This window comes from Tyto alba, unplaced genomic scaffold (genome assembly GCF_018691265.1).
Source record: "Tyto alba isolate M040663 unplaced genomic scaffold, T.alba_DEE_v4.0 Super-Scaffold_18, whole genome shotgun sequence".
Taxonomy (NCBI): domain Eukaryota; kingdom Metazoa; phylum Chordata; class Aves; order Strigiformes; family Tytonidae; genus Tyto; species Tyto alba.
The window spans coordinates 24,677,728-24,703,257 of NW_024881280.1; the positions used below are offsets into that span (position 1 = coordinate 24,677,728).

Genomic DNA, 25,530 nt, shown 5'->3' on the forward strand with positions numbered 1-25,530 from the left:
ACAGCAATGGAACATCAAGGTGTTTCTCCAAATAGCAGATTTCAGAGTCCCCAAAGATAAAATTCAATATATTAGAACAGGGCACTCAAACACACTAGCAAATTTCTTTGAGCTTAGAAGAACTAAATGTGTGTGAAATCAAGCAGGCTATGGCTGCCCTCATCCCCAGGACTAGCTACAGAGACTGCAAGTTGCAGAGCATTCCTATGACTCACGATGGGCTACAGCATGCTACTGCTAGGCGGCCTATGCCCCTGTACTCTCATGAAGCAGAGCCTGAGCTCACGATGCTTATGCAAACTATGTGCTGCAAGGCATGCCTGTCTGCCAGGTAGCACGTACTCCTCAGAAGGTCATGTAACAGTGATGGACAACATCTTGCCTCGAGTCATTGTACAGCCATTCCCAATGAGCATTTTTAGCCTAGACTGAAATAAAGTTCATGCAAATGGAAAGGTAATAGCTTCCGTCAGGAAAAAGCAACAACCTTTTTGCTGTGCTCTTCTGACATTATATTCTGCTAACATGCATGTGTTTGGGTTTTTTTCAAACAAATGGCAACAGTTTTTCCATTATAACCTTTATCTTTAATTAACATCATCTACCTCAGATGCCCCTGTTTGCTGCAGACAGAGTATCACTCTTTGGCTAGTTACACGGTTGTCAAAGACTAGGAGAATTACTAAGCAAACAAAACAAAGAAACCCTTAACATAAAGAAAAGCTTCTGACACTCACCAGTGACAGGCTGAGGTTCCCCAACAAGTCCCATAAATCATAGATTGTGTTCAGGCCAACCAAGAGGACTACAAAAAGGCCAACAAACTTTACCCCCATTGCTCCAGCAAGGTTCACACCAGTCAGACTCAGCCAAAACCACCAGGAGGCAGAAAATGGCCTGCAGGACAGAGAGCAGGTCAGTGAAATGATGGCTACATGAATGGGCATCTGCAATCAGGAAAATAAACAGCAAATTAGTTACTCTGCAAAATTACATTCCATCTTCTCAGGAGCCCATGAGGAATAGAAAGATGAGTTTTCCATTAATTTTAGAATGATGCAAGGACAGTGGCTTCAGATACAGGCTTGTGAAGCCTTGACACAGGCTTCAGAAGGGCCCAACACTTAAGCCTTGGCAGCCCTAGATCTCCCCTTTAAGGAAGGGAACATCGACACCACGTTAAGCTAGAATACTAGTGTGAAGAAAGTCTGACACATGGAAGGTCTGAAAATAGAAACAGGACTTTTGCTCCATAAAATGCAAACTTACTCCTCTCAGAAAGCTAAGGACATGGAGGAGAACAGGAGAAAAAGAACAGCTACTTTTCCTAAAGCAGAAAGGCCATTGTGGAAAACATCTACCCAAAGCACAAAGAAAAGCTGCAAAGAACAAACAAATTACAAACTAAACTAAAATTGAGCCACAGAGAAAAAATGAGAAAAGATGACAGCAGAATTTAAAACACTTTTCCTACTGACTCCTAATGCCTTGATGCATGTATTTTGACTAGACAAAATCCCTGTGACCTGCTAAGCAACACAATAGCTAGAGCTGGCTTTTAATTTGCATAAAATCAACCAGTCTGGAGGCAGGATTAGCTCTAAGACATGAGAAATAAGTTCAGGTCAAGGCACACCAAGCTGATCAAACACTGCCCTGTAACTTTGGGCTTGCACTCCCTGGGGTATGTGTTGTAGATGAGGATGGCCTTGGATGGCCCTACAAGACACTGCAGGCTACGTTTTAGCCATGTGTGCTGCAGTCACACCAAGACTGATAGGATCAGTTCTTGAACATGCATGAAACAAAAATTGCTCATATATAACACAGCATTCTAAGCTTTTATGCCTTTGAATTCTGGATGCACTGTATGGAAACTACTCTGTACATACCAGACACAAAGAAGACTCTTGATATCTAAATACCTATAAATCACCATCTCCCTCTGGATGGGTCTGCAGCAAATATCCTCAGTAACTTGACTACTTTATTCAGAAACATCCTGGCTATATTTCCCTCAAATTTTTGGTACCAATTTCTCTAAAGCCAACAAATTACACTATTTATCTCAGAGAGCAGATTTTATAAGTGCTTATAGGATTACAGTCACAGATAAGCTGTGCTTCTCCAGCCTGGAGACAAAGTGACTGGTTCAAGATAACAAATTAATTATTTTTGCCATCAGGGACCAAAGCCTTGAACAGGATATAACCATCCTTCATTCCTCCTTCTCTGACCTACAATGCCCTATACTAGCTTTCTTTCCTGTCAAGTTTTAAAAAGCTTTAACCTTTGTTTTCAAGATTTGCAGTTCCATAAACACTATTTCTGATGAAATTTCCTTTCATGCCGAAATAATCTACTTAAGTCTCTCTCCCGGTTTACCCCAGCCAATGATACTTCCTCCCTAGTTTCACAAGTTCATACTAAAAATCTCTCTCCCCTACCATGAGCCATTTTCACCTCCAAATTTCCTGAAAGAATCTCACCTCAGCCATTCACCCAGACTACCAAGTGGCAGACATGTTCTAGTACTTTATCTGTGTGAAAGTTGACTACCTATAGTTTAACAAAATTATCTTTATCTTACCTATCCGCACAGCTGTTACATTTCACCATACTCAGAACAGCTCCCATAAGGAAGAACATCAGAATGGGATCCAGCAGAATATATTGTGACAAAGTAATACAGCCCGTATCTAGAGAGACACACAACAATGTCAAAAAGGCGCACGGTTCCAAAGTGAATCTAAGATTGCAGGAAGCCAGTTTCCTCAGTGTAGTCAAGACAAGGGAAACAAGGGAAATTTTAGAAACAAAGGCAGATCAGAACATTCTACTTGTGTAACAAATGGAAAAAAGCCCTCACAAAAACCAGGCAGCACAACAGTATCTGTGAAACACCACTGAGAAGAGCTGCTAACATATTCAGATGGAGAGCATTACAGACAGCAATGATCTACCTACTAAGGCACCAGCATGGTGCCAGAGGATGCTACAGGAGAAGTCATCTTTCAGATGTTACCCATAAAAAGTGAATATGACTTGGGTATTTTAAGTCTCCACGCCTCCATATCTGTGTGTCCTCACAAAACCCCAAATTGGGTAACTCCATTTGCAATGTTAATTTCTGCACTTGTCTCAATTCAACAAGGAACTTTATTAATTTCTTACTGTGAACTCTTCCACAGTAATGCAGTTAAATACCTCTATAATCCGTATGGGAGACATCAATATTTCACTAGTGGGCAAAATCATTCCTGACCATGCATCTTATAAAAATTCTTAGAATTGATGTGAAATGTAGCCCAGTGTGGTTGTGCAGATAACAGAAGTACCTATGAACTAAACAAGACTGTAAAATTCTTAAGGAGACCAGAAATTAAAAAGCCTCATATATATAAAGCAGAATTACTTTGCTTTTGGGAACCTCTCTCATTAACCTCAATATCCCCTGGCTAGGTAACACACAATAATCCAGAAATTAAATTTTCTGAACAATGAATCTGTTCAATTTTGCTGTGGCAGGAACACCTACCAAAAATAAGGATGAAAGCTGTGAGTAAGGCTGCTGGCAGTGACTTTGACAGTTCCAACACTGTGAGGTAGGCGAAGGGAACCAGGCAGGAGCCAAGGAATGCACAGAACTGCAGGAAATAAAAATCACAGGAGAAGTTATAATCCTCCCCAAGGTGAACATGCATCCACACCCTTTCCCTTCCTTCATCTTCCACATCAACACAGGAGGTGTTGCAGTAGCTGAAGTGACTCACTAAGAACATCAGACAAAAGCCAAATGAACAAAGATACTGCTCGGAAAAGGACAGCTGCTTACTCTGTTCTGCAGAGGTGTCAGTAACGACAGTCAGTCATTCTCTTGTTAGACTACATCAGATAATCACAAAAAGATACATCAAGTAGGTTCACTACACATCCACTATACTCAGCTGATTTTAGCAAGACATTAGAATATAAAATCTAAGAACAAAATACACCTGTACCTTACATTTTTAGCAGACCAGTATCACTTCTCCTGCACAAATGAGACTGAGGATAGTTGGATGACAAAGAACAGAAATCAAAACAAAAAGAAAGCAGCATCACAGTAAAATTTGTTCTCTTCAATGTCTGGTTCTAGCACTTCTCCCACCTTTGGCTTAAGGAAATCTAGAACCATGAATAGCTGGAGACCCTGAAACTAAACCAAGAAAATATGCCTTCCCAGTTTTTATTCTTCTTTCTAGGTAATAGCAACTGGCCACTGTTTCTTCTTTTGGCTTGTGTTACCTGCTGTCGGTTTTATGGCTCTTGGTCATTCTAGATAGCAGCACAGCTAGGGTTTCTGGTAGAATACCACTCTGACTAGTAATTTCCCCTGGCCCATCAGCTTACTCAGGTCATTGTCACTGGTGGTGGCAAACTGCAGGTGTCAGTGAATGATCCTGGCTTTTTGACATCCTTGGATGCCCAGCAGAGCAGCCAGGCACAATGAAGTGAGCAGAGGACCAAGCTCAGCAATGTTCCCTTTGCAGAACAGGGAAGATATCTGTCCCACTCAGGAGTATAGTCCCACTAATTAGCAGCAAGAGTTGCCCTCAATAATCGTCTTACTTTCATACCTGGCCTCTCACAGCCAGACTCTAAGACTTATTCGTAACACAACCACTAACACTTTTCTAAGGAGCTTAAAGACAAGGCACAAAGCTAAACAGTCCTCTGATCCAGGAGAGCTGTTCTTATGACATAACAGTCTGTACTGAAAAGCACAGGTCTGCTGACCAGCTTGATATTAGCCTGTGGATCCTTACCCCTCTCATTCCCATGTAGTTGTGCTGCTCATATCTGTCCCCTGGCTTTTGGAAAGGAAATGTACCATCGTATCCACTTAGGTAGCCAGCAAGTCCAATCAGCATCTGAAGAGGAAAGGTGAAACAACTGGTCAGGGATATCACATTGGAGGAAGGAGTATCCAAGCTAGCAGCAGCTAAGATTTTTATAGAAGCCAAGTTCAATCCAGAGGATAACTACTTAATTCATACACATCATCCAATGTGTTTATGTATAGTTTATATATAGAATTCACATGCATACATATTGCCCTTCCTCTAAAGGCAAAATCCAAAGGGATCAAGAGGACTTTGGCTGCTGAGAATAACGATGACTGCAAGCTCAATAGAAATACCAAGTGTGGGATTTAGCAGAGAATTCTGTCTCTGTAGATTCTCCCACAGCCCCCTATTCCTATAGTTGAAGGACACTCAGCCTGAAAGGAAGATAACCTTTCTGAGGCAGGAGTGCACCTTCATCAACACTGCACAAGTTATTCGATTACAGAATAGCAAGCCAAGGCTTACAGGGTCATTTGTGGTAGGCATCTCGTTTGCACACAAACTATCAGGAATTGTTTGGTCCCTTTGAACTGTAGGCTTCTACTACATAGCCCCTCCAAACCACAGGAGCGCCATGCTCATTTTTTAATTTCCAACCTTTCAAATACCCAACATGCAATACTGTTTTGTTTTCCCATATTCAAAGTATTTTCACAAAGAAGAGATGTGAGTTTAGGCTCTGGATGCAGAATGCAAATTACCATGACAACAACAGTTAGGAAAGGCATTGGTGTTTATCAGATCCTTCATCTAGAAGGAAGGGGAAGACTTTTATTGGCCCACTCCTGTGGCTTCTAAAACAGGTAACAGAAGAGCAGTTTACCTTCCCCAAAGGGGGGTGGACATCAAAGAAGAAGGTCCGATTAATGTAGTAACTTCCCATCTTCCCAAAATGAGTTTCATCCCAACTGGGGAAAAAACAAAAACAAAAAACAAAAACAATAAATAACCTGCTGTAATACTTAAGAGAGTGAAAAAAAAAATATCCAGGAAAGTCTTTTTACTCATGCTTTTCATCATACAGAGGGTTAGTGCCATACATTCAATATGAGGCAGTGTATGAAATTCAGTGGGAAATCATGGAGAGTAGCTCAGCCATTCGAGGCAGGGTCCTTTTTGAAGAGTCTGGTATCAGCACTCCAAAACCTCTAGCCTGCCTTTCCGATTCTAGGTCGGGCTCAGAGACGTTAAAAAGCCAGCCTGCAACCCACAGGTCCCCAAAACCGCCCCCCCTCAGACGCGGTCCCCTCTGTGCAACGTGTCCGGGGAGCAGCAGGGGGAGCGGCTCAGGGGCCGGGGCCTCCGGTGCGGCACGGCGCTTCCCCGCGGCCCCCACCGCCGGGCTCTCGCCCCGGCGCCTGCTGCCGGCGGTAGACGGGCCGGGCAGGGGCGGGCAGGGGGACGCGGCCCGGCGGTTCCCAGGGCGCCTCCCGGGGGACGGCGGACCGCCACCCGCGACCAGCGCCGCGGGCCCCGCCCCGGCCCGTACCAGACGTGCGGCGGCTCCGGCAGGCGGTGGAAGCGGGAGGCGAAGCTGAAGAGGGTGACGAGGGCCAGCGCGGCCTGGCGAGCCGCCGCGGGAGGGGCTGCGGGGCGCCCCGGCCCCCCCGGCCGCCGGCGGGACTCCCGCTGCCGCAGCGGGCCGCCGCCGCCGCCGCGCGCGCCCGCCCCGGCCCGGCCGCCCCCCGCCGCCGGCATCCGCGGGGCTCCGCCGCGCGCAGCGCGGGGCCGGGCGCGGCGCATCCTGGGAGACGGAGTCCGGGTGGAGCGCGGGGCACGCTGGGAGATGTAGTCCCGGCGGGGAGCTGGCGGACGAGGCCGCGGCCGAGCGCCGAGGGAGAGGGGGCGGCCCCCGCCCGGCACCGCGGCCCCCGCCCGGCACCGCGGCCCCCGCCCGGCACCGCGGCCCCCGCGGGGGGGTGAGCGCGGCCCCCGCGCAGGATGAGCTCTGCCGCGGCCAAGGTATGCGCTGCAGGCAACGCGGTCTCCGTCCGGAGCGTCCCCGCCGGGCGGGAGGGGAGCTGGAGGGAGCGGGCTCGGGGCGGCGGCTCGCCGCCCTCCGCCGGCGAGGGCCTTGCTCGGTTTAGCCTTGCCGCCCGCCGGCCCACGGCAGGCTCTGGTGACCCGGGCTCCGGAGGGGCCGGGGGGGCGGTTACCGGGGGCACTGCGACCCCGTGCACAGCATCGCTGAAATAGATGCCCTCAGCCTCGGCCTGCACCCGCGTCTCTCAGTGGAGAGCAAGGAATTTGCCCCCATGCTAAATAAAACTAATGCCTTTCAAAACACTGGTGGTGTTCACTTAAGGTAGTTTACCCATGTGAGCTGTTAACACCAACACCTGCTGCAGAGATATGTAAGAGCAAATCTGTGCCTTCTGCTTATACCCTTATATTTTAACCCAGCAGAACGCTATTGATGCCTTTCAGACACTGAGGTTTCCCCTCCGCAGGCGTCCAAGGAACAGTTTTCTCTCGTGTCCCATGTGGGCAGACTGCTTGGCGTGGTGGGTCTCAAGAAACAGGTGAAAGGCTTTGCGTTTCCAAGTGCATCCCAAATATAAGCTGGGAAGAGGTGGTATCTGCAGGAAAACACACAGCAGAGCACTGGCTTGGAAACCTGAGAGCTCAGTGCACAAAGCTTGGGGTGTCTTTTCCAGCTTCTAAACCAACAAAATGTGTTTCCCAGATGTTTTACTCTGGATTGGGATTTAAACCCAAACATTCATCACTGCACCACTGATGCTGGATATGAAAATAGAACCAAATCAGAAATCGCTGTAGACATCAAGCAAATGCTGCCTTCCTGCCATCCTCCCAGCTCCAACCGCTCTAACCTGTAGTTCATAGGGATTGTACCCTATTGGGTTGTAAATGGAGGCAGTTCTTACCTGCTACTTCCCTGGCCTGTGCTCAGCTCTTCCTCTGAGGAAGACCAGATAGAGTATCAGTCTGGGACCTGTCCACTGAGGACAAAACACTCCTGATGTCTCTAGTCTTTACTTAGCTGATTGTTTTGCCTGGAGACAGCTCCAGGCCCCAGCCTCTGGAGACACAGTTCCCAGCTGAGGGATGGGTTGTTTTCCATGTTCTTTTTGGTGAAATCCCTCAGGGCATTGAAATTACAAAGCGAAGAAATTAGTTTAGCACAGTTTATTACAGATGACAGCACAGGCTGCAAAACCAACACAGAACTGTACAGAGGATTAGGGGAAATGTCTCTGCCAGCTGAGAGGCCAAAGTCCAAAACAGATGTGGTAAAGGACATGAATTTATGAGCCAAAAAATCATCAGCAAGGTCCCCATGAAAACCAAGTAAAAATAGTATGTCATGAATGCTATGTTTCCCTTTCGAAGTCATAATTTCTGTTTCTTTCCCTGCAACCCAGCAAGCTAGACATTTGAAAAAAAAAAAAAAAAAAAAAAACCAAACAAAAACACATAGGTGAGATTTCTAATGCCCTGATTCCAGAAACAGAGAATTTAAGAGAATCAGTACTTTGTCTGCAAAAGTGTTGTCAATACTGCCATCACTTCCCTCCTTACTTATAAGCCAGTAAACTTTGACTAGAGTAATTTAAACATATGCATACCTCATTTAAAGTTACTTAAACCAATCTAAACTGCAAGAGAAGCATCAATTTTACAAAGACTGGAGCACAGAGATCCTTGGGGCCTCTTTGGTTTTCTGTTGACAGGTTGTGGGTCTGTGAGTAAATCCCAGCCTTTTTCTGCCTTGCTGTTGGTCTCTGGTATAATTTCTATGCATTTTGGAGGGTAGTGACACAGACTGATCCCTGGCATGCCATGGGAGCTATGGAGGGAATGGGAGACATGATTACGGGTTTATTTGGAGATATGCATGAGTACCAGTTTCCTGTGTGGAAATAAAAGACCATAACACAAAGAAGTGAGCTTCATATTTTGCACAGAGTTGGCCCAGGAGCAGAGTAACAGCCTCTCCCAGGCCTGCAATGTAGAAAACTCTGCACTGGCTGGTACTGATGGCAGGAGGGCTACAGGAGGACCCTAAGGGACCCCCCCGGAAGGGCAGCCTCTGCTCAGGGAGCTGGCAGTCATTCCTTAGTGAAATAGAAATTCTGCATGTGGCTTTGCTTTCCTTGTTTGTTCCCTAGGGCTGTATTTCTTCACTGGCAACTGCTGAGAGCCTGACAGGTTCTCTAGATACCTTATTTATTTATGGACAAAAAACTAGGGAAATAAGGATGGTTCCTAAATGTGCTTCCAACCTCAAAGCTGGTCAATCGTTCCGCTATCAGGGCTGGTGCTGCAGCAGAACACACAGGCATGCTGATGCAGCTGACTGCAGTCGCTCAGGATTGAATCTGACTGGCTGGTTTTTGTGTCCTGGGCACAGATTTGGGGGCATAGTCCTTTTCTCATTGGCTTTAGGCAAGAAGCCTTCCCCCATCTCAGCTGAGTTAAAAGGGAAAACAAAGAGCTTGGTTTTATTTCCTGGAGTAGATTGCATACACTGACCATGGCATCAGAAAAGGTGAGAGTTGGAGGGTGGAAGGGTCCGGGAAAGCTTCCTTGGTGCTAGAGTTCAGGTAGAGAGAAATTGTCTGCCCTCTTGACCTTCATCTCAAACAGCAGGAGCTCTTTGTGTTTGGAAAGAGGCCTGGCCCTGCCCTGCATGGCTGGAAAAGCTTATTTCATGCAGCGCAAATACTCAGTGCAGATGCTCGGCACGATCAATGGGAAATTTGTTTAAAAAATCTAAGATGGGATAGAAGTCAGCAACATCTGATAGAGACAAAGAGGGAAGATTTGTAGGGGATAATTTTAAGATCACTTGTGCGTTCCCAGAAGCATCAGGCACAACTAAGTATTCAGAGGGCCAGCATGAAAGACAGTGATCTTTGCTACACCCAGGTACTTTCAGAAAGTCACTTTCAGAAAGGAGACCTCTCTCCCCCAAACATTGTTCTTCCCTGTTTTACAGTTCCTGAAATTCCTTCTGTTCATGCATTGTTCTCCTTGCAATACTCTGGTGTTTCCACCATATAACCACTTTATCTCTCTTTTCAGCCGATACTTTATAGCTATTTCCGAAGTTCGTGCTCTTGGAGAGTGAGAATTGGTAAGATCCAGTGTTGATCTCTCTTTTATTGGATTGGTGTTTTTGCGGTATCCTCTGCTTCACTAACCCGATTAATCAGTCACTGATAAAGAGAGAGATCAGCAAACAGGAACCTGGAAGTGTGAGGCATTTCCCGAGTGGGAGGGAAGGGAATACCACAGTTTACCTGGAGCAGGGGGGAAGGAGAGGAACAGACAGGAGGGCTTCACTCAGCCTGCAGCTAGTTACAGGGAATTACTCCTTTTGTAAAGCTAAGGTGATACAGATGGCTGTTTCTTCCACATTATCTAGAGGGGCCCTGCACTCTTATTTCACACAGATACTGCCTCAGACTCTGGTCTGCCTAGGTCTTGAGAGCTAAGCAGGGCTGGGAATGGTCCCTACTTGTACTGAGACAGTCTTACGCAAGGTTTTGCAGGTGAGCAGAGAGCACCCTGCACTCTGTAAGACGAATCAGGAAGGGTTGTGCCGCAAAGAGAGGTAAAGCTTCTGAAAAATGCAGTGGTTTTGCCAGGACTGATCTTTAGTCCTTTGGTCCCTCATTTGCCAGAGCACTGTCTTCTCAGTGGACTCAGGCCACCTTTCTTGAGGGATAGGATCTTTTTTGGTTTTAAAGCCATCGTTTTTTCAAATGGAGATGGTAACATTTTCCTGATCCCATTATCAATGAAAACTGTATGCCTGTCTGAAGCTGTACACTCTGCTCTCCCTAGCACTGGCTCTGAAAGGAATTTCCTATGACCTGGTGCCAGTGAACCTCCTGAAGGATGGGGGCCAGCAGGTAAGGATACAGCTACCATTGCTCTCTTCAGGGGGATTGAATTTGGGGATCATTAGGAGAATTGGGATTAGCACTTGAAAGTTCACAGGCAAAGTCACTGAATTCCTCACCATTTCTCTGCAATAAATAGTTACTTTCTGCCAGTATTCCCTGGCATGCAAGAGAAGAGAAGATGACTGCAGGAGACTAAAGGTCTTTTCCTCAACCATGTGACTGCATTTCATAAAGCTGAAGATCTCTGACTCCTGCTTAGCATGATATAAATGAGCATACCTGTTGCACAGACTTAAGAGAAGCCGCACGGCAGTTTAAACACAGACTCAACCACATTCAGTTAGCACCAGAAAGTGTGTGTGTCCAAAACATACTAAATGATATAGCAAAGGGCTGCAGAGGGTCTGCCAAAGGAAAGGGTGGGTTGCCAGAAGAGATCTTCACTGAGAACTTATCTGGAGGGTCATAGCATAGAGCTGTGCACCTAGTAGTTCCACCAGCTCGTTGTGCCAATATGGGCTAAGACAGAGTTGGAGAACTAGAACAGTAATAGTGACACTGCTGCAGTACCACTCATCCTGAGATTTGTATTGAAGGTTTGTCAAGAGGTAAGGAAGTCTGGCCCTGGATGTAGGGATCCCTGAGCCCCAGTGAGAACTTGCTGTAGGCTAATAGTACAGCATAACTTACTGCAAATATTAGTACTGAGGTAGAGGGAAAAGCCAGGTAAAAGAAATAAAATCATTTGGTAACTGGGTTCTAGGAGAAGAAAACAAGGAAGAATTTCTTGTTGCAATAATCTCAGGTTTGTTTCCACAGTTTTCTGCTGAATTCAAGGCACTGAATCCAATGCAGCAAGTCCCAGCCCTGAAAATTGATGGCATCACTCTTTCTCAGTCTGTGAGTTACTAGCCACATCCCTGTTAACCATTCCCAATGGCTTTGCCCCATCTTTTCCCCCAAAGCTCTCATCTGTGCATGGGAAAAGAGATGGCATTTGTGACACACAATCCCACCTGGGGGCAGAAATAGTACATAGCCTCTGCTGGGAAACTGCTGTCAAGGATTTCTCAATTCAGCTTTCACTGAACAATTTGTAGTCTGACTTAGATGGCTGTGCCAGGGCTTGCTGAAGTTACATCTGGGCTAAATGACAAGAAGGTCCCAAGCAGACATCAAAGGAGATATTCTGTAGCTTGGATTGGTAACAAACTTCATTCAAAAGCTGTTGTATTCTCTTGGATCAGCCCCCCTTTCCCAGATGTTCAGGAGGTGAACTTTTCCTTGGCTTTCCAAGAATGACCTCCCCTTATCTCTTTGTTCATTACAGCTAGCTATAATTCATTACCTAGAAGACACCCACCCTAACCCCAGGCTTCTGCCCCAAGATCTGAAGAAGAGAGCCCAAGTCAGAATGATCGCTGATCACATTGTCTCTGGCATTCAGCCACTCCAGGTATTGTCTTGTCACATCCATGCAAATGGGAAAACCAGGACAGGTTTCCAGGAGACTGTATCTCTGAAAAGCTCAGTCTCTTTAAGTTGTTGCCTGCCAATAGAGTGGCAGACCTTAAGACTGTGTTAGCAGATGAAATGTCTGCTCAGCCTCTGCCTGATTTGCCAATGGCAACAATGCAGTATTTCGTACAGAGAAAATCCTATAGCACCCCAGGGTTCTTTCCAGAAACAGCTGAACCCATATGGTTTCACTTCTGGATCTAGGATGTTTTAGGAAGAAGACAAGTGACAAACGCAAAGGGATATCCTGGCAGCTGTTACAGAAGGACAGTCCCAAGAGAGATACAGCAGGGTGCATGATTTGGCGAGGGTGAGGTCAGGGCTGAGCTCAGGCTGGGGGTTCAGGCTTGGCAACTCCTCCTCTCCCTTCTCCACTGGATGAGGCTTCGGGCAAGATCCAGTCTGCAACAGTCAATCTAACCTGGAGGTCGCTTGCATTTGCAGAACCTGAGCATCCTGAAACAAATGGGGGAGAAAAAAATGGAATGGGCTCAGAACTGCATTGCATCTGGCTTTCAAGGTACGTCCCACATCCGAAATGATCAGCACTTCAACTGACCCTTCAAAATGCTCCACTGCTGAGGTCCTACTTTCCTCTTCAAGCAGAGCAACCGATCTCCCTAGGCTGGTGTACTGGGGTCCTGCCCCACTGTCAGAGACAGTGCTCTTCCTGCCCAGAGTCCAGGACTGGTAGATCTCCAGGGTCTCATAGGAAAGATGCTGTCCACAGGGTGCTTCCACTACTGCGCATGGAAGAGGGGAAGCCTGAGGCCACCCTGTATACCACAGCAGTTGATTCACCCTGAAGCATGAGGGCTGACAGCACTTCTCCTTTCCACCCAGCTTCTCCCAAACTGGTGCCTTTTGCTTAAAGTTCTACCAGTCTATAAGTCTTTGTAATCAGACAAAAAAAATATCCGATGACAAACTCCTAGAGAATCTAGCAAGTATCAGAGTTTCTTTACCTCCCTGGGAGAAATAGGGTGGGTTTTTTTCCTCAAAACCCTTTCCCCTACGTGCTAGAATGGCAGTCCCATCTTCACTCCTGGACAGAAGGAAACTGGCTGAAACTTTGCATTTTTCCCTCCCCGCTCACATATCTCTAAATTGCCCTCTTAGCATTTCAGGTGCATTGCGTGAAGCAGCTGAAATTGCCCTGGGTTCCACAAAGCTGAAGAACCCTGAAGACTTTCATAACTATGCTGTTGCAAGATTTCTGTTCCTTCTAGCTTCTGTCCCAGATTGCTTTTTGATATTCATCTCAGAGTCAAAATGACCTTGTTCATAATTCCCAGTCTAGAAGGTCTTTGGTGTCCCTTCCAACTGAGTTTCCAATGCCTCACTCCAGTATACCACCTCTCTTGACAGCGCTGGAGCAGATTCTGCACCACACTGCTGGGCGCTACTGTGTGGGGGATGAAGTAAGTATCTCAGAGAGTGTTATGTACCACTGGAGAACTGAAAACAGTTTATTCCATAAAATAGGAAAGGAAATCAGTTGCGGAGACACAGCACAACCCCATCCTGTGCCTGGAGTTACATGCGGTGCCTTCACTGTAAGAAAAACAGCTGCATGGATCCTACTTAGGCCATTACTGACTTGCAGATAGTTACAGGAATGTTTACTTGTCCCTGCCTATAACCTGCTGATGGCGAGATTGTGCAGCTGTATGTAGTATCTGGCTATTACTAGAGTCTGGGGAAACAGATTATATATTTTTAATCTTTTAAGAGATTTGGAGCTCCGAGTGTCCTGTCACAGGGGCAAAGCTTGGCTCAAGAAACCCAGGTTCAGTTCTTAGCTCTGCTGTATGGAACTGTCCTGGCTTAAGCCCAGCCATGGGTTAAAGGTTTAACCTTTAACCGAGTTGTACTGTATGTTTCTGCTCCGTTTGTCCAGTTTTAACATGGACAGACCTGAGAGAGCTCACATACAAGCTGTTCTGACCCTCACCAAGCTAGAGGTCACTGAGGCCTCTGCCATTTAGTAGCGCTGTTTGGCGGGCAATTGGATCTTTCCTATAAAAGCCTGAGAGAAATGAAAGCTCCTGCAATACCCTGTGATGCAGAGGATTGTCTAGTAGGAGCCATATGGAACTGGAGCCCTTGGTGGGAAAAGGCTAGTTAGAGATCTTACACTAGAGAATAATGTGTGTTCTGAAAGGCACTCAGAGCTTTGTGACCAAGGGGTGGAGTGGGGACAGCTGCCTCTGTGCAGATAGGCACCTAGCTGTCCTTGAATCGTCTCTTCAGATTGCGAGTCCCTGAGCCTGTGTGCAAAGACCCTATCACATATCAGGTCTTGACTTTGGCAGGAGCTGGTTGATACTCCTGCAAAGCAAACAAACAAAATTTACTCATCTTTTTCCAGCCATGCAAACTCCCACCTCCCTCCACAGTTTGCCAGCAGACTTGTTTGCTCAGAGGCAGTTGCCACAGAAGCACTGTGTCCTTGAGGTCATCATGATCAGCTAGTAAACATGGGACTCCCTAAAGGCTGAAGGCTTCTTCTGCTAGTGACTGCTATGAAGTTCCTTTCCTTGTACCACTGTCATATTATTAATGCTGGATTAAAGAATGAGATTGTTGTGACAACTCCTATGTACTGGCTGATAAATAATTTATATCCTGTTCTTAAAGCCTGCCACCACAGTGAAGCGTGATGGGACAGGCTCTGATTTACTCTGACTCCTTTTCTCTGCTACATTTGCAGGTTTCCATGGCTGATCTGTGCTTGGTGCCTCAAATTTTCAATGCTGAAAGGTAATTAAGGCTAAGCTTGAGGCACTCTTCAGGCGTACCTACTCCTGGTGCTGGGCTGTCAGATCTTACCTTCTGCTGCTCCTTGTGCCTGTTAGGAAAGAATCCCTCCTTCCTGCCCTATCCAGTTATGGATTCTTCTCTGCATTCATTTTCCTATGTCATACATACTGTGTCTTTTGGAATCTCTTGTAAATATGGAGCTGTGCTCTCTTCTCAGAGGCCCCTGGAAGAAACCTGATCTATGTCCTTAGAAAATCTGAGGTTGCCTGCACTCCACATCCTCTCTCCCTGTTTGCCCTATATTTACACTGCACACAGGGAAAAGATTAATCTGACTATATTTGTTGAAAGATTGAAACCTATGCAAGTAGTGGCTGTGCGATTCCCAGGAAAAGCATAGTGCTTTCCTACCCTGTGCTGCACACTATGTAAAAGCCTAGTGAAGATGGAACTAACTAACCCTTCCTCTAGCATTTGTTTTTAAACCTACAAGGATTAAACTTTTCTGTTAATGCAAATGTACCCCAGCTTGTGAGATTCTCCCATACTGGGCCGGCACAGCACACTGCTCTGACCATCTGCTCACTGCTGCTCTGGCTGTCTGATTCACAGCACCTCACAAACTCTTTTCCTTTTACAGATTCAAAGTGGACATGGGCCCATATCCCACAATATCCAGAATAAACAAAGCTCTCCTGGAGTTAGAGGCATTCAAAGTAAGCCACCCATCCCGGCAGCCAGATACTCCTGCAGAGCTGAGAGCTTGAAGCCCTTCTACTCATTAAATCAAGTAAGCTGGAGCGTCAGAGAGGACAACAGCTACAGCTTAAGTAAGACTTTAGTGCCAGCAGGAAGCCCTAGTACTATTGTCTCACTTTCATCTGTGAGAAGGACAGAGGACCTAGAAGTAGCCTGGATGACTTACAGGAGCTATGTCTGTGTTGGAAAGCTTGCAGCTACTTCTGACTATGTTTATGTTTTTTCTACCTGATGTATCTCCATGAAGCAGATTAAAGCAAAAGCATCCATAATTATCATAAGTCCACCCTGTATGACTTTGGGTTGGGGAACGTGGCTACAAACAACTGTGAGGCATTGAACCAGTTCTGGACTCCCCACAGGGGCTGCTTCCTTCTACACCTACAGAAAGAGCATCAGGGAACCAGTGTACACAGTGTGCTACTAACCTTGCAGGCCTTCTTGTCCTTGCAGCTGCCTCAGAACTATGGCACAGTCATCAGTGCCATGGATATAAACAGCAAGAGGTAGTCTCTGACAGAAGACAGCTTAATCCTAACCCTTGTTGGGTCCCACGGGTCTTGCACGAGCCAACAGTCAGCAACTCTGCCACCCCTTGCAATGATAAGAGCATTACGACCTGGGACAGCTGATTTGTATCTCTTCCTTATGTCTAGCAGCAGTCTTGTGGAATTTATAATAGATGTCTGGCTAGAGCAAAGCTAGGTGGTTGTGCCATAGTCAGCAAGACACAACCAGCTCACTCCCATATGCTGAAAAGGATGAAGTTTTCTTCCTTTTTCCATCCCCAGACACTGCTCTAGGTGTTTTCCTAGTCCTCAGCTGCAGACTATTGCCCAGGGGAATCCCAACCCACATTCCCTCCAAACCAGAATCATGCCTGTACTTTCACTGCAAGGAGCTTCCCGGCAGCAGGAGTAAATCCTATTCCACTTATCACAAATGAAACCCAATACCTGAGTCACCTTCCGAGCTGAAAGCAACCTGGGAATTCCAGCCCAGAAACCTGTAGGGCAAGAAGGGAAACCCAGAAGCCTGTGTTCCTGTGGAGGCTCAGCTCAGATCCCACTGAATGTTTTGGCACCCAAGCCCAGGTACCAAGGCCAGGAATATGGGAGGGAATTTCTGCCAGTCTGATGCTGTAGATCATCTGCCCTAAGAGAACAATACTCACGGCTTTCAGAAAGACTTTACAAACCCATGATCTCTTCTGCCAAGGTAGTATTCACCTACATATAAATATTTGGACTGCCACGTTGCTTGGACACATTTATTGCCATCTACAACATCTGTGTTCAGGCTGGTAAAGAGCCCTTGCTGTTCCAGGCTCATTCTGAGTATTGTGCATTATCCTAGGTCCAGCTGAATCTTGACTGTGCTGTTGTAAAAGGTCCCAGCACAATTGGATCCCCCAAAGACCAACACCGTGCGCAGGTTATGCTCCTCTTTGTTCTCCTTGTCCACATCCATCAGGTGGGCAGGAGTCAGGTCAAGCAATGTGTGGCCAGCTCGGGGCACAGAGCAGAGGTCGTGGTGGATGACTGTGCTCCACGAAAGAGTATCTGAAGTAGAAGGGGGGCTATCAATACCGACAAGCCTATTCCTCATGCAAGGGATGAAACAAGTGCATCAAACGAAGTATTCAGAAACACCACTGCAACTCCATAGTCACCTTTAGCTATGGAAACGGGGAGGGAGAGTCACTCACCTAGGTGGAAGACAAAGGCATCCTGCAGGGCTCCCCTGGCATTGCAGCCTCCGCTGATCAGAACCTTCTGGTCTGACACAGCCAGAGCTGCATGAAAACTGCAACCAAAGCAAAGCCGAAAGGTGAATACAGCAAAACCTGCTGGGGTTGCCTCAGTCAGCAATGGGCAGGGGTGAGCAGACTTCAGCAGGAGGCTGGGGGCTTAAGCTTCAAAAAAGGAAATTAACTTCTGCTTCTCTTCTGCCCTGACTCGCTGAATAACCCTGAAAGAGCCATTTGTTTGCCTCTGCAGGTCAGGCCATAATCAGGTCTGAGAAGCACCTCATTATCTCAGAAGGAGCTATCAAAACTCCTATGTTTTGCTCTATGGGGTGAGATAGCAGGCTATCTGGACTTTGGTCTGATTTAGGTCATTGTTCTAGTGGGCAATAGTGTCCCTTTAGGAACAGCATAATCCTGGTACGAGAGTTTCTTCCTTTCTGTGTGTCTGTTGTACTCCAGGTACTGTGGAGACCAAAGAGCAGGCAATGCAGCTCACTAGCACACGGCGGAAAACTTGCCCTAGCCTGAAAGGCAGATTTCCAGGGAGATTAAGGGGCCTACACCCCCTCTATACTACAGGCACCAACTAGGACAGCACAGGAATCTCTGGTCCCACAGGAGAGGGGCCACCCGCTGTACTTTGACTGGTGGGACAGAGATATGCAACTGGGTCTGATCACAAGCACAGTTTAAACCTGGCTTCAAAGAGAAAGGAAAGAGGAAGAAGATAGCTCCTGGGTCTGCAATAGGGTCTCACCAACGTGCAGAAGGCTGTCCTGCGAGGAGAGGCACTGGTATGTATTCCATGAAACCTGACAGCCAGGGGAAAAGCAGGTGAAACATCCAAAAGGCTCAGCCTCATTACTAGACAAAAACTTCCACGCTCTGCCACATCACCAATGTGCATTCTCTGTTACCCAGCTTCTTCCAAAAAAGCAATCTCTTGTTTTTCCCCATTCCCTCCCCTCTTACACCAGAAAGGGTTTTCTACCCCAGTTTTCTATCTCTGTTGCCTAGTCAGGAGTTTTTACAACATTAATGCTACCTTCCCATCAAGCATGCCTCATTCCCCAAGTCCCTGCCTTAGAACAGACCTTCCCCCAAGGCATCCACCTGGCACAGGCTTTCTTACCCAGATCCAGGATGTGCATGTCACTGAGGTAGAGAGAAGTCCTCCGACCCCCAAAAATCAGCAGCTTGTTCTTCAGTAGAGTAGCTGAATGCCTGGGCAAAGAAGCAGCAAGTGAACAAAGTATCCTCAGCAAGTTCCCAAAACTGATGTTTTAGCCTTGGCTTCTGCTATTGGGCTGCCATAGCTTCAGTCTACACCTGCCCCTACCCCCAGTCACCACAGCCCAAGGACAGAATCCCGTCAGGATTCATGACAGGAGGTACTGGGAGTCACATTGCTCAAATCATAGCCCTATCTTAAGGAGCAAACTGTGGAGAACAATTGCCTAGTATTTAGGAAATTATACTGGGGTGGGAGGGCAGGTGAGCAGAGATTTCGTGCTCTATTTTGGAGGGCTGGAATAAGAGCACTCTCACCCAAACCTAGGTAGAGGCTTCTCCCCTTCTGAGATGGGTTGGTACCAAATTTCATGCTCTGGATTGAACACATAGAGCACATTGCTGCAGGGTCCAACTGCCAGTGATGCCTTTTTGGGCAAAGTCCCTCCGAAAACAAAGAGCTCCTTGCGGTAGATACTTGCACTGTGGTAGGTAAGCGCTGGCATCCTCCCTTTAGCCTGGAAAAAGTTCAACATAAATTTGTTACAAGAAGTGCATTATTTGCTGCATGACCCGTATGAAAGGGGCCCACATCATCCAGTAAGTTTGGTAAGTCTCAGTTTTCACTTTGTTGGCTCCCCAGCCAGATCTTTGCCACACAGGCAGACAGTACATCCTTTGTGTACTCTGCACCACCAGAATGCTCTGATGAGAGAAGGAAGTCAACCTCCTACCCTTGCTTTCTCAGAAGACAACAGAGAACAGAAAGATCTCATCCACACTTATTCTGTAAAAGCTGTCTTGTGATTTAGCCAGAAAAGAGACAGATAGACCCTTCCTGAGAGGGCCCTCTGCAAGGACATGATAGGCAACTGAAGAGCTCAGAGATCCGCTGTGCTCAGAGCAGTCTCTGATTCAAGAAGACCAGCTCTTCACCTCAGCATCCAGTGCAGCTCTCAACAGCACCACATTAAATGAGAAGCCATTTCTATCTGCCACTTGTATAGTACCTCCCACCCATGACCTGGGTCAGACACAGCACTCTGCAGCAACCATTTTTTCACCTTGCTTCATTCATTGTAGGCACAGCCCCTGGTTTCTGCCAAGCTTGTGGCCCTTCAACATAGCCTTCTTATGTCTGTCAATCACAACTAAGCAGCTCAGACAACCTGCAGCAACAGTGAACCAGGACTACTAGAGTAAGGATACAGGCACATCAGTTGCCACATTCAGACAGGACACCCCTCTTGTGCTTTTGTCTTTGAAGAGCTGCAGTACTTACAGCCATGAGGAGCCATTTCCAGGTGACTGTGTCCAGAATGTAGATGCCACTGTAGTCTTTGTCCTCTCTTATACCCCCAAATATGTAGATACGCTTGGTGTCTGGGTCATAGGTAGCTGTGTGACCACGCAAGCACAATGGCATGGAGTTTTCTTGCTGGAAAGCCACTGGGAGCCAGAAATCACTGTCTGTGGGATCAACACCAGACAGATGGTATGGGAGTTCAAAGATGCTCTCTTATTTCTCCAGATTTAAAGAATATGTAATAAAAATCTTTACTCAAGACCTTGATCCCTTCATCTCCTCCTCTCCTTTGATTCAGTGTGAGAGGGGACTCATACAGAAATGTTTCTGTGTAAGGAATGAAGAGGAACACTAACTAGATGGGGAACAGTAAGGTGGAAAAGATCAGTGAGGTGCAGAAAGCTGCAAGGCACTGGAATCGTATCTTACTTCACCACCAGTCATCACACACAGACTGCAAACAGCACTGTTGCTTTTACCCCTTAAAACTCACCCAATTTTTTCCAGAACTTATACCTTAGTACCTGGAGGGCTCTCACATACAATCCCACAGCCTCTCATGGCACACTACGCTGTCAGCTCAGCCTGGTGACCATACTAGGAGATGTGAGACCTTTGCTGTCCCCTCCCTATGCACAGACCCCTGAGTAAACCCTCCCATCTGCATGAATTGTCCTCAAGCCCCACTGCCCCCACTGCCTTTGATAGCCCTGAAGCCCTCACCAATTTCCAGCTTCCAGAGTGCATCCTTGCAGGACTGCTGATTGAGACCTTCTCCGCCGATCAGCACAGCTGTCCCCAGGTCACTGAGGCACATGGCATGGCACCACCGTGGGCTGGGACTGCCTGGCAAGGGGAGAACACAGGGCTGTGAGCAGTCAGATGAGACACCGCCAGCTCCCTTCACTTCTGGGGAGAGCAAGGCAGCTGAAGACTCAGAGGGGGAGAAATGGGAAGGCAAAGGCCTCAGGTCCCTTCCCTCTGGCGTGGCAAGAGACATAGCTCCCCAAGGATGATTTTCTGTTGGCTGTACTAGGAGAGACATCACTAGCAGAGGGAAACAGCAAAGAGTCTGGCTGAACGTAAGATTCACGCAGACTGACACTTCAGACAGGGCTGGATGCCCCATATTGATTACCTGTCCCCAGAAAGGATATCCCGGTTGCGCTATCCCCGTGTTACTCCTTGTGAGGGAGGGCTGCCCAGGAACAGCTTGTTAGTGCCTAAGATACAGCAACCAGAAGCCTGGAGCTGCTTCCAGAGATATTCCTCATGCTGCTCTGTTCCTCCGCCTTTCCTCTCCCAAGCCCCTGCAGTTGGCTGAGCAAGCTAAAAAATACTTTTTAATCAAAGTCTATTCCACATCTTACCCTTTGCCTTCAAAGGGCTATGCATCCAGAGGGTGTGTGTGAGTTTCAGAGGGGCTACAGAGACGCATTGGAAAGCCTGACAGTACTGGAAGCACCTACACTGGGGGTAATTGCATGGAGAGGAACAGTATATACACACAACCTACTTGTTATTCTTGATCACTGGGAGATAAATGATGAAGCATGAGAGGCCTGTGACATTAAAGGGAATGGCATCACCAAGTGACTGAAAAGACAAACCAGGGTCTAGGAACCAGATCCTCACCTTGCAACTCCTCCACTGCCAGATCTGCAGAGGAAACAGAGATGGCCCCATAAAGAAAGAAGCAAGCAGACATACCCTAGAAAGTGCTCAGCTCCAGAATGCCCTTTGGCATTCCTTCCCCCAAGCCCCAGCACAAAGCTACCTCACTGCAACAAACAAGGTGTAAGACCAAGAATCCTGAAGAAAGTCTCATCAGAAGAAATGTAGAAGACAGGTAAGATCAGGGCACTTCGACTGCCATCATGCTGTCACAATTGCATTTTACTGCTCTGATAGAAGCTCATTTCCCCCCTCCTCACACTGCCTACAGAGGAAGTGACGTTATGATGGAGCTATATTTGCCTTTGTGAGAAGCAAGCCAAGTCCCAAGAAGTCACTTAACATGGAGACCACTGAGTTACCATCAAACATTCACACACAAACTTGGTCATACCCTGAAGCTGACTTGGAATTCATGCTCCAGAAATAAAAGGTTTTGTTCCCCAAATCCTTGGCAGCTATCTTCTCACTACTGAAAAGTCAGTGTAATTATACTAATTGTACATATATTCCTTTTCATATTATCTGTTTTTTAATGATAACCGATGTCTTTTATGGACCATGTGTACGCTGTTAGTAGGGTAATGAACAGACTACTTGAGAGGTTACAGAATGTCACAGTAGTTAACTTTCTTGTGCCTCAATTTACTCTTTCGTAAAAGAAGGCTAACGATACTTGCCTTCATTTATAAAGCACTTTTAGTCACATGAAGAGATAGGCACATTATGTTATGGTACAGAGTATTGGCACTGAAAGTATCCCATGTTCTATTTCTGGCCTCTTCCCAACAGGCAAAAATTCATCAAGCAGTTTGTCCAGGACTAAGGAGCAGTTCTCCATATTTTGCAAGCCAAGACAGACAAGCCCATCTTGCGTTGGAGGTATACGGAGAAATGGACTGGGAAGTTGTTGCCCAGCAGCACTGACAGATCCTTCAGACAAGACCTGTAAAGTAAACTTGGAAGCTGCCACAGTTACCTTCTTCATCGAGGTCTCTCTCAAATGCTGTGGGTTCAAATAAAACTTTCCTGGGCATCTTGGAGTGGACAGTACTCTTCCTCCAGACCTCATTGGGTTCCACCTTGCCAGATGGTGACTTCAGGGCACAGGGTACCACCAGGGTCCTCAGTGGTGGGGAGATGTCCTTCCTCCTAGGCCTGGATGCTCCATCTGTCACCTCTGAGCTCTGACTCTTAACCTGTGACAAGAGTCCCAGCCAAATCAGCCCTGAAGAAAAAGACTTGAGGCTACTGTGAGGTGTCTATTACAGGGCCAGAGATTAATTTCACGTGATGACTGTTTTCAGGCTCGTCTTCCAGCTGAGTCTTAAGGGCCAGCATGCCAACTGTATCAACGACCAAATATATGCTAAGCAATGAAGCTACCTGCTGCTTCATGCCCAATGGTCCACTTCCAAACTGCTGGCTGCAACGGGCACAGCTAGCACAAGGCAACTGGAAAGGCAAAAAGGCAAAAAAGCCATCTGTGCTAGGGGTAACCTGGCTGACTGATCATTCCATCAAGGGCTGTTAAATTCAAAACTTCCAAAGGCATTTCAGTGGAGAATATCACTTTCTTTAGCACAAGTGAATCTCTGCCTCCAAAACTTGCTTAGCCAGGTCTCCACTAAGAGAGCAGCAGCAAATGTTTCTGCTAGACATCAACTGAGCAGCTGTGAGTGAGGGAGAAGATACAAAGGAGAGGGTGAAATAACAAGAGGAAGGCTCCAAGATACACATACCACAGTAGGATCCTCCAGGTCCTGGTCAAGGGTTATATCATCTGCTGTGAGTACTGGTGACTGGGTGGTCTCTGGGACGAGGAAGGAGTGGGTGGGTGTACTGCTGGAGACACCTCGCAGAAGCTGCGGCAAAACCAGTAACAGTGAGAATAAAAGGATGCACCAAGTGTGTTGGCCTCCATCCACAAAGGGTGAGCAAAAAGATGTCTTGCAAGGGACAGCAAGGGAATAGCCCAGCTTTCATCTCCAACACCAACAGAATAAACAAAGAAAAGCAAAGCCAGGGGCTGGGAGACACTAAATCCAGCGGCTTCAGCACAAGATAAATGAACTGTGTAAACACCACAGACCCAGGAAAGAGTGGAACTAGAAGTAAACCACTCTCTGCTACCCATCTCCTGCAACACGAGGTGTTTTAGCAAAGCTGTAATGAGGGAATAGGCCTAGAGCATCACAGAGGGCTTAGGCTCAGCACAGACACACATTAACAGATCCACGAGGCGGCTCTATCTTGAAGTAGCAAAGAAAAGGAAAAGGAGAGGATGGGAGAGGAAGTTCTGTAGCTCAGAAATGACAACGTGTGGGACCCAGGGCAGAAAAAGAGGAGGATGTTAGTTCTTTTACCTGTCCATTGACAGTCAGAACAAGCTTCACAGTGTTGCCTTTGTCCCTGTCCTTCAACGAGGCCATGAAAATATCAGTCCTCCAGTTGCCTTCCCACACCAGAGACCTGCACAGGGGACCATGGGTCTTCAGCCCACAAGTGACACTGACCAGTGAAAAATTCCTGCTCCCACGCTAGCTGGTACCACCCCAAAGCCGAAAAAGACCCAGCCCTGAAAGCAGCCAAAAGGAAGCTGAAAGCATCCCTAAAGAGAAACACCATAGCGGAGGACCAGCAGGCCTGAGCAGCTTTGGGATGACACCAGCAGAACCAGGCAGCTTTTCCCGGACACCCCGGCTCCAGCCACGACCTGCGAGTGGGCTCCAGCGTGCCGATCCGCTGCGGCGCGATGCCCGGGGACACCAGCACGTCCACCGCAACGCTTGTGTCCGGCGAGTAACAGCTCCAGTCCCCCAGCCCGAACACCACCAGCTGCTTCGGCAACGGCACGGGCAGCCAAGCCTGGAAACCCATCTTGCTGGACTGGCTTCGAGGGGAGGGAAGAAAAATAAAGATAATCGTCCAGGAGTAAAATGGAAGGTCAAACAAAACGTATGAAAAGGCTTGATTTATGCCAGGGGAAAAAGCAGTATCCTGGGAAGGGAGTGCAGCCCCGCGGGCAGGGGCAGCTCCGGAGGGGAGAGGGGAGAGGGGAGGCGTGCAGGTCGCCCCCGGTCCGCCGAGGAGCCCACCCCTAGGCAAGGCCGGGGCCGAGCCGGCCCCTCCGCAGCCCCCGGGGCTGCCCCTGCCCGGGCCGGGCCGGGCCGGGCCGCACCTGCCGAGCCGCCGCGGCGGCTCCCGCAGCGCCCACAGCACGTAGAAGGCGAGGCCGCCCTCCGGGGCGCTGCCCCCCGGCCTGGGCCGGGCCCGGCGGCTGAGGGGCAGCATGGCGGCGGGCGGCTGCACGCGCCCCAGGCTGCGGCCGTTAAGGCGCCGCGGCGCAGCCGGCCCCCCCCCCCGCCTCAGCCGGGCCCCCCCCCCCCGCCTCAGCCGGGCCCCCCCCCCCGCCTCAGCCGGGCCCCCCCCCCGCCTCTGCGGCAAACGGCGCTCACGGCCGCGCGTCCCTGCTCGTTCGTCGATGCCTAAATGATGGCATCTGTACGTTTTTCTTGTAGCTCTCGTAAAAAGGAGCAGGTGTGAGACTTGCTTCTCTTATTCTGCTGTCAGGTCTGCCGCGAAGAGGAGGCAGGATGGCGGCAGGTGCTTTGCAAACAGTAATTAAATCTGCCTGTGTGTTACTACAGAGACTCCACTGTGTATCCAGTACCACATGTGTAACAGTGAATAGCTCTGCTAAATTCAAAACTGCTGTTGATAAACAAACACCACTAAATTGACAACAGGGCTTCGGCCACCCAA

General features: G+C 47.9%; 3 protein-coding genes across 7 annotated transcripts in view; 1 reads left to right on the top strand and 2 right to left on the bottom strand.

The window, feature by feature from the left end:
- Positions 1–6,632, bottom strand: part of POMT2 (protein O-mannosyltransferase 2) — a 31,668-nt gene extending 25,036 nt beyond the window's left edge. For both annotated transcript variants that reach the window (XR_006165144.1, XM_042790915.1), the window contains exons 1-6: positions 6,379–6,632; positions 5,713–5,797; positions 4,809–4,913; positions 3,539–3,647; positions 2,591–2,699; positions 738–897 (exon numbers count right to left, since the gene is read on the bottom strand). Coding sequence is in view for 1 of the 2 variants with exons in the window: in XM_042790915.1 (XP_042646849.1) it covers positions 738–897; positions 2,591–2,699; positions 3,539–3,647; positions 4,809–4,913; positions 5,713–5,797; positions 6,379–6,632 (822 nt within the window). In the remaining variant the exon portion in view is untranslated. The remainder of the gene's footprint in view (positions 1–737; positions 898–2,590; positions 2,700–3,538; positions 3,648–4,808; positions 4,914–5,712; positions 5,798–6,378) is intronic.
- Positions 6,633–6,772: 140 nt separating this feature from the next.
- GSTZ1 (glutathione S-transferase zeta 1) lies at positions 6,773–16,080 on the top strand. 2 transcript variants are annotated; one of them, XM_042790918.1, is made up of 10 exons: positions 6,773–6,851; positions 7,296–9,402; positions 9,939–9,990; positions 10,704–10,771; positions 11,585–11,665; positions 12,096–12,221; positions 12,728–12,803; positions 13,652–13,704; positions 14,997–15,046; positions 15,687–16,080. In XM_042790918.1, the coding sequence occupies exons 2-10, from the start codon at positions 9,388–9,390 to the stop codon at positions 15,811–15,813; spliced, it is 648 nt and encodes a 215-aa protein (XP_042646852.1). In that variant the 5' UTR covers positions 6,773–6,851; positions 7,296–9,387; the 3' UTR covers positions 15,814–16,080. The 2 variants fall into 2 exon arrangements, with proteins under 2 accessions (XP_042646852.1, XP_042646851.1); XM_042790917.1 differs by lacking the exon at positions 7,296–9,402.
- On the bottom strand, positions 12,235–25,338 carry LOC104359914 (rab9 effector protein with kelch motifs-like). 3 transcript variants are annotated; one of them, XM_042790916.1, is made up of 13 exons: positions 25,319–25,338; positions 24,482–24,658; positions 24,132–24,237; positions 23,508–23,630; positions 22,745–22,964; positions 21,727–21,750; positions 20,815–20,937; positions 20,068–20,255; positions 19,104–19,303; positions 18,688–18,779; positions 18,313–18,367; positions 17,514–17,611; positions 17,062–17,367 (listed from the first exon to the last, which is right to left on the bottom strand). In XM_042790916.1, exons 2-13 carry the CDS (start codon positions 24,643–24,645, stop codon positions 17,153–17,155), a joined length of 1,608 nt encoding a protein of 535 aa, XP_042646850.1. In that variant the 5' UTR covers positions 24,646–24,658; positions 25,319–25,338; the 3' UTR covers positions 17,062–17,152. The 3 variants fall into 3 exon arrangements, with proteins under 3 accessions (XP_032864607.2, XP_042646850.1, XP_032864606.2); XM_033008716.2 differs by lacking the exons at positions 17,062–17,367; positions 25,319–25,338 and adding an exon at positions 12,235–12,739 and having other exon boundaries at positions 24,482–25,056; XM_033008715.2 differs by lacking the exon at positions 25,319–25,338 and having other exon boundaries at positions 24,482–25,056.
- Positions 25,339–25,530: the final 192 nt, after the last annotated feature.

Bases quoted from the DNA above. Each gene is read 5' to 3' on its own strand.
- GSTZ1 (XM_042790917.1), top strand. From the start codon at position 6,831: ATGAGCTCTGCCGCGGCCAAG. The intron at 10,772-11,584 runs GTAAGGATACAG...TTGTTTCCACAG, and splicing joins TGAAGGATGGGGGCCAGCAG to TTTTCTGCTGAATTCAAGGC. The intron at 13,705-14,996 runs GTAAGTATCTCA...CTACATTTGCAG, and splicing joins GCTACTGTGTGGGGGATGAA to GTTTCCATGGCTGATCTGTG.
- LOC104359914 (XM_042790916.1), bottom strand. From the start codon at position 24,645: ATGGGTTTCCAGGCTTGGCTGCCCGTGCCGTTGCCGAAGCAGCTGGTG. The intron at 23,631-24,131 runs GTAAAAGAACTA...GTTTTGCCGCAG, and splicing joins TTCTGACTGTCAATGGACAG to CTTCTGCGAGGTGTCTCCAG. The intron at 17,368-17,513 runs GTGAGTGACTCT...CTTCTACTTCAG, and splicing joins TGCCTTTGTCTTCCACCTAG to ATACTCTTTCGTGGAGCACA.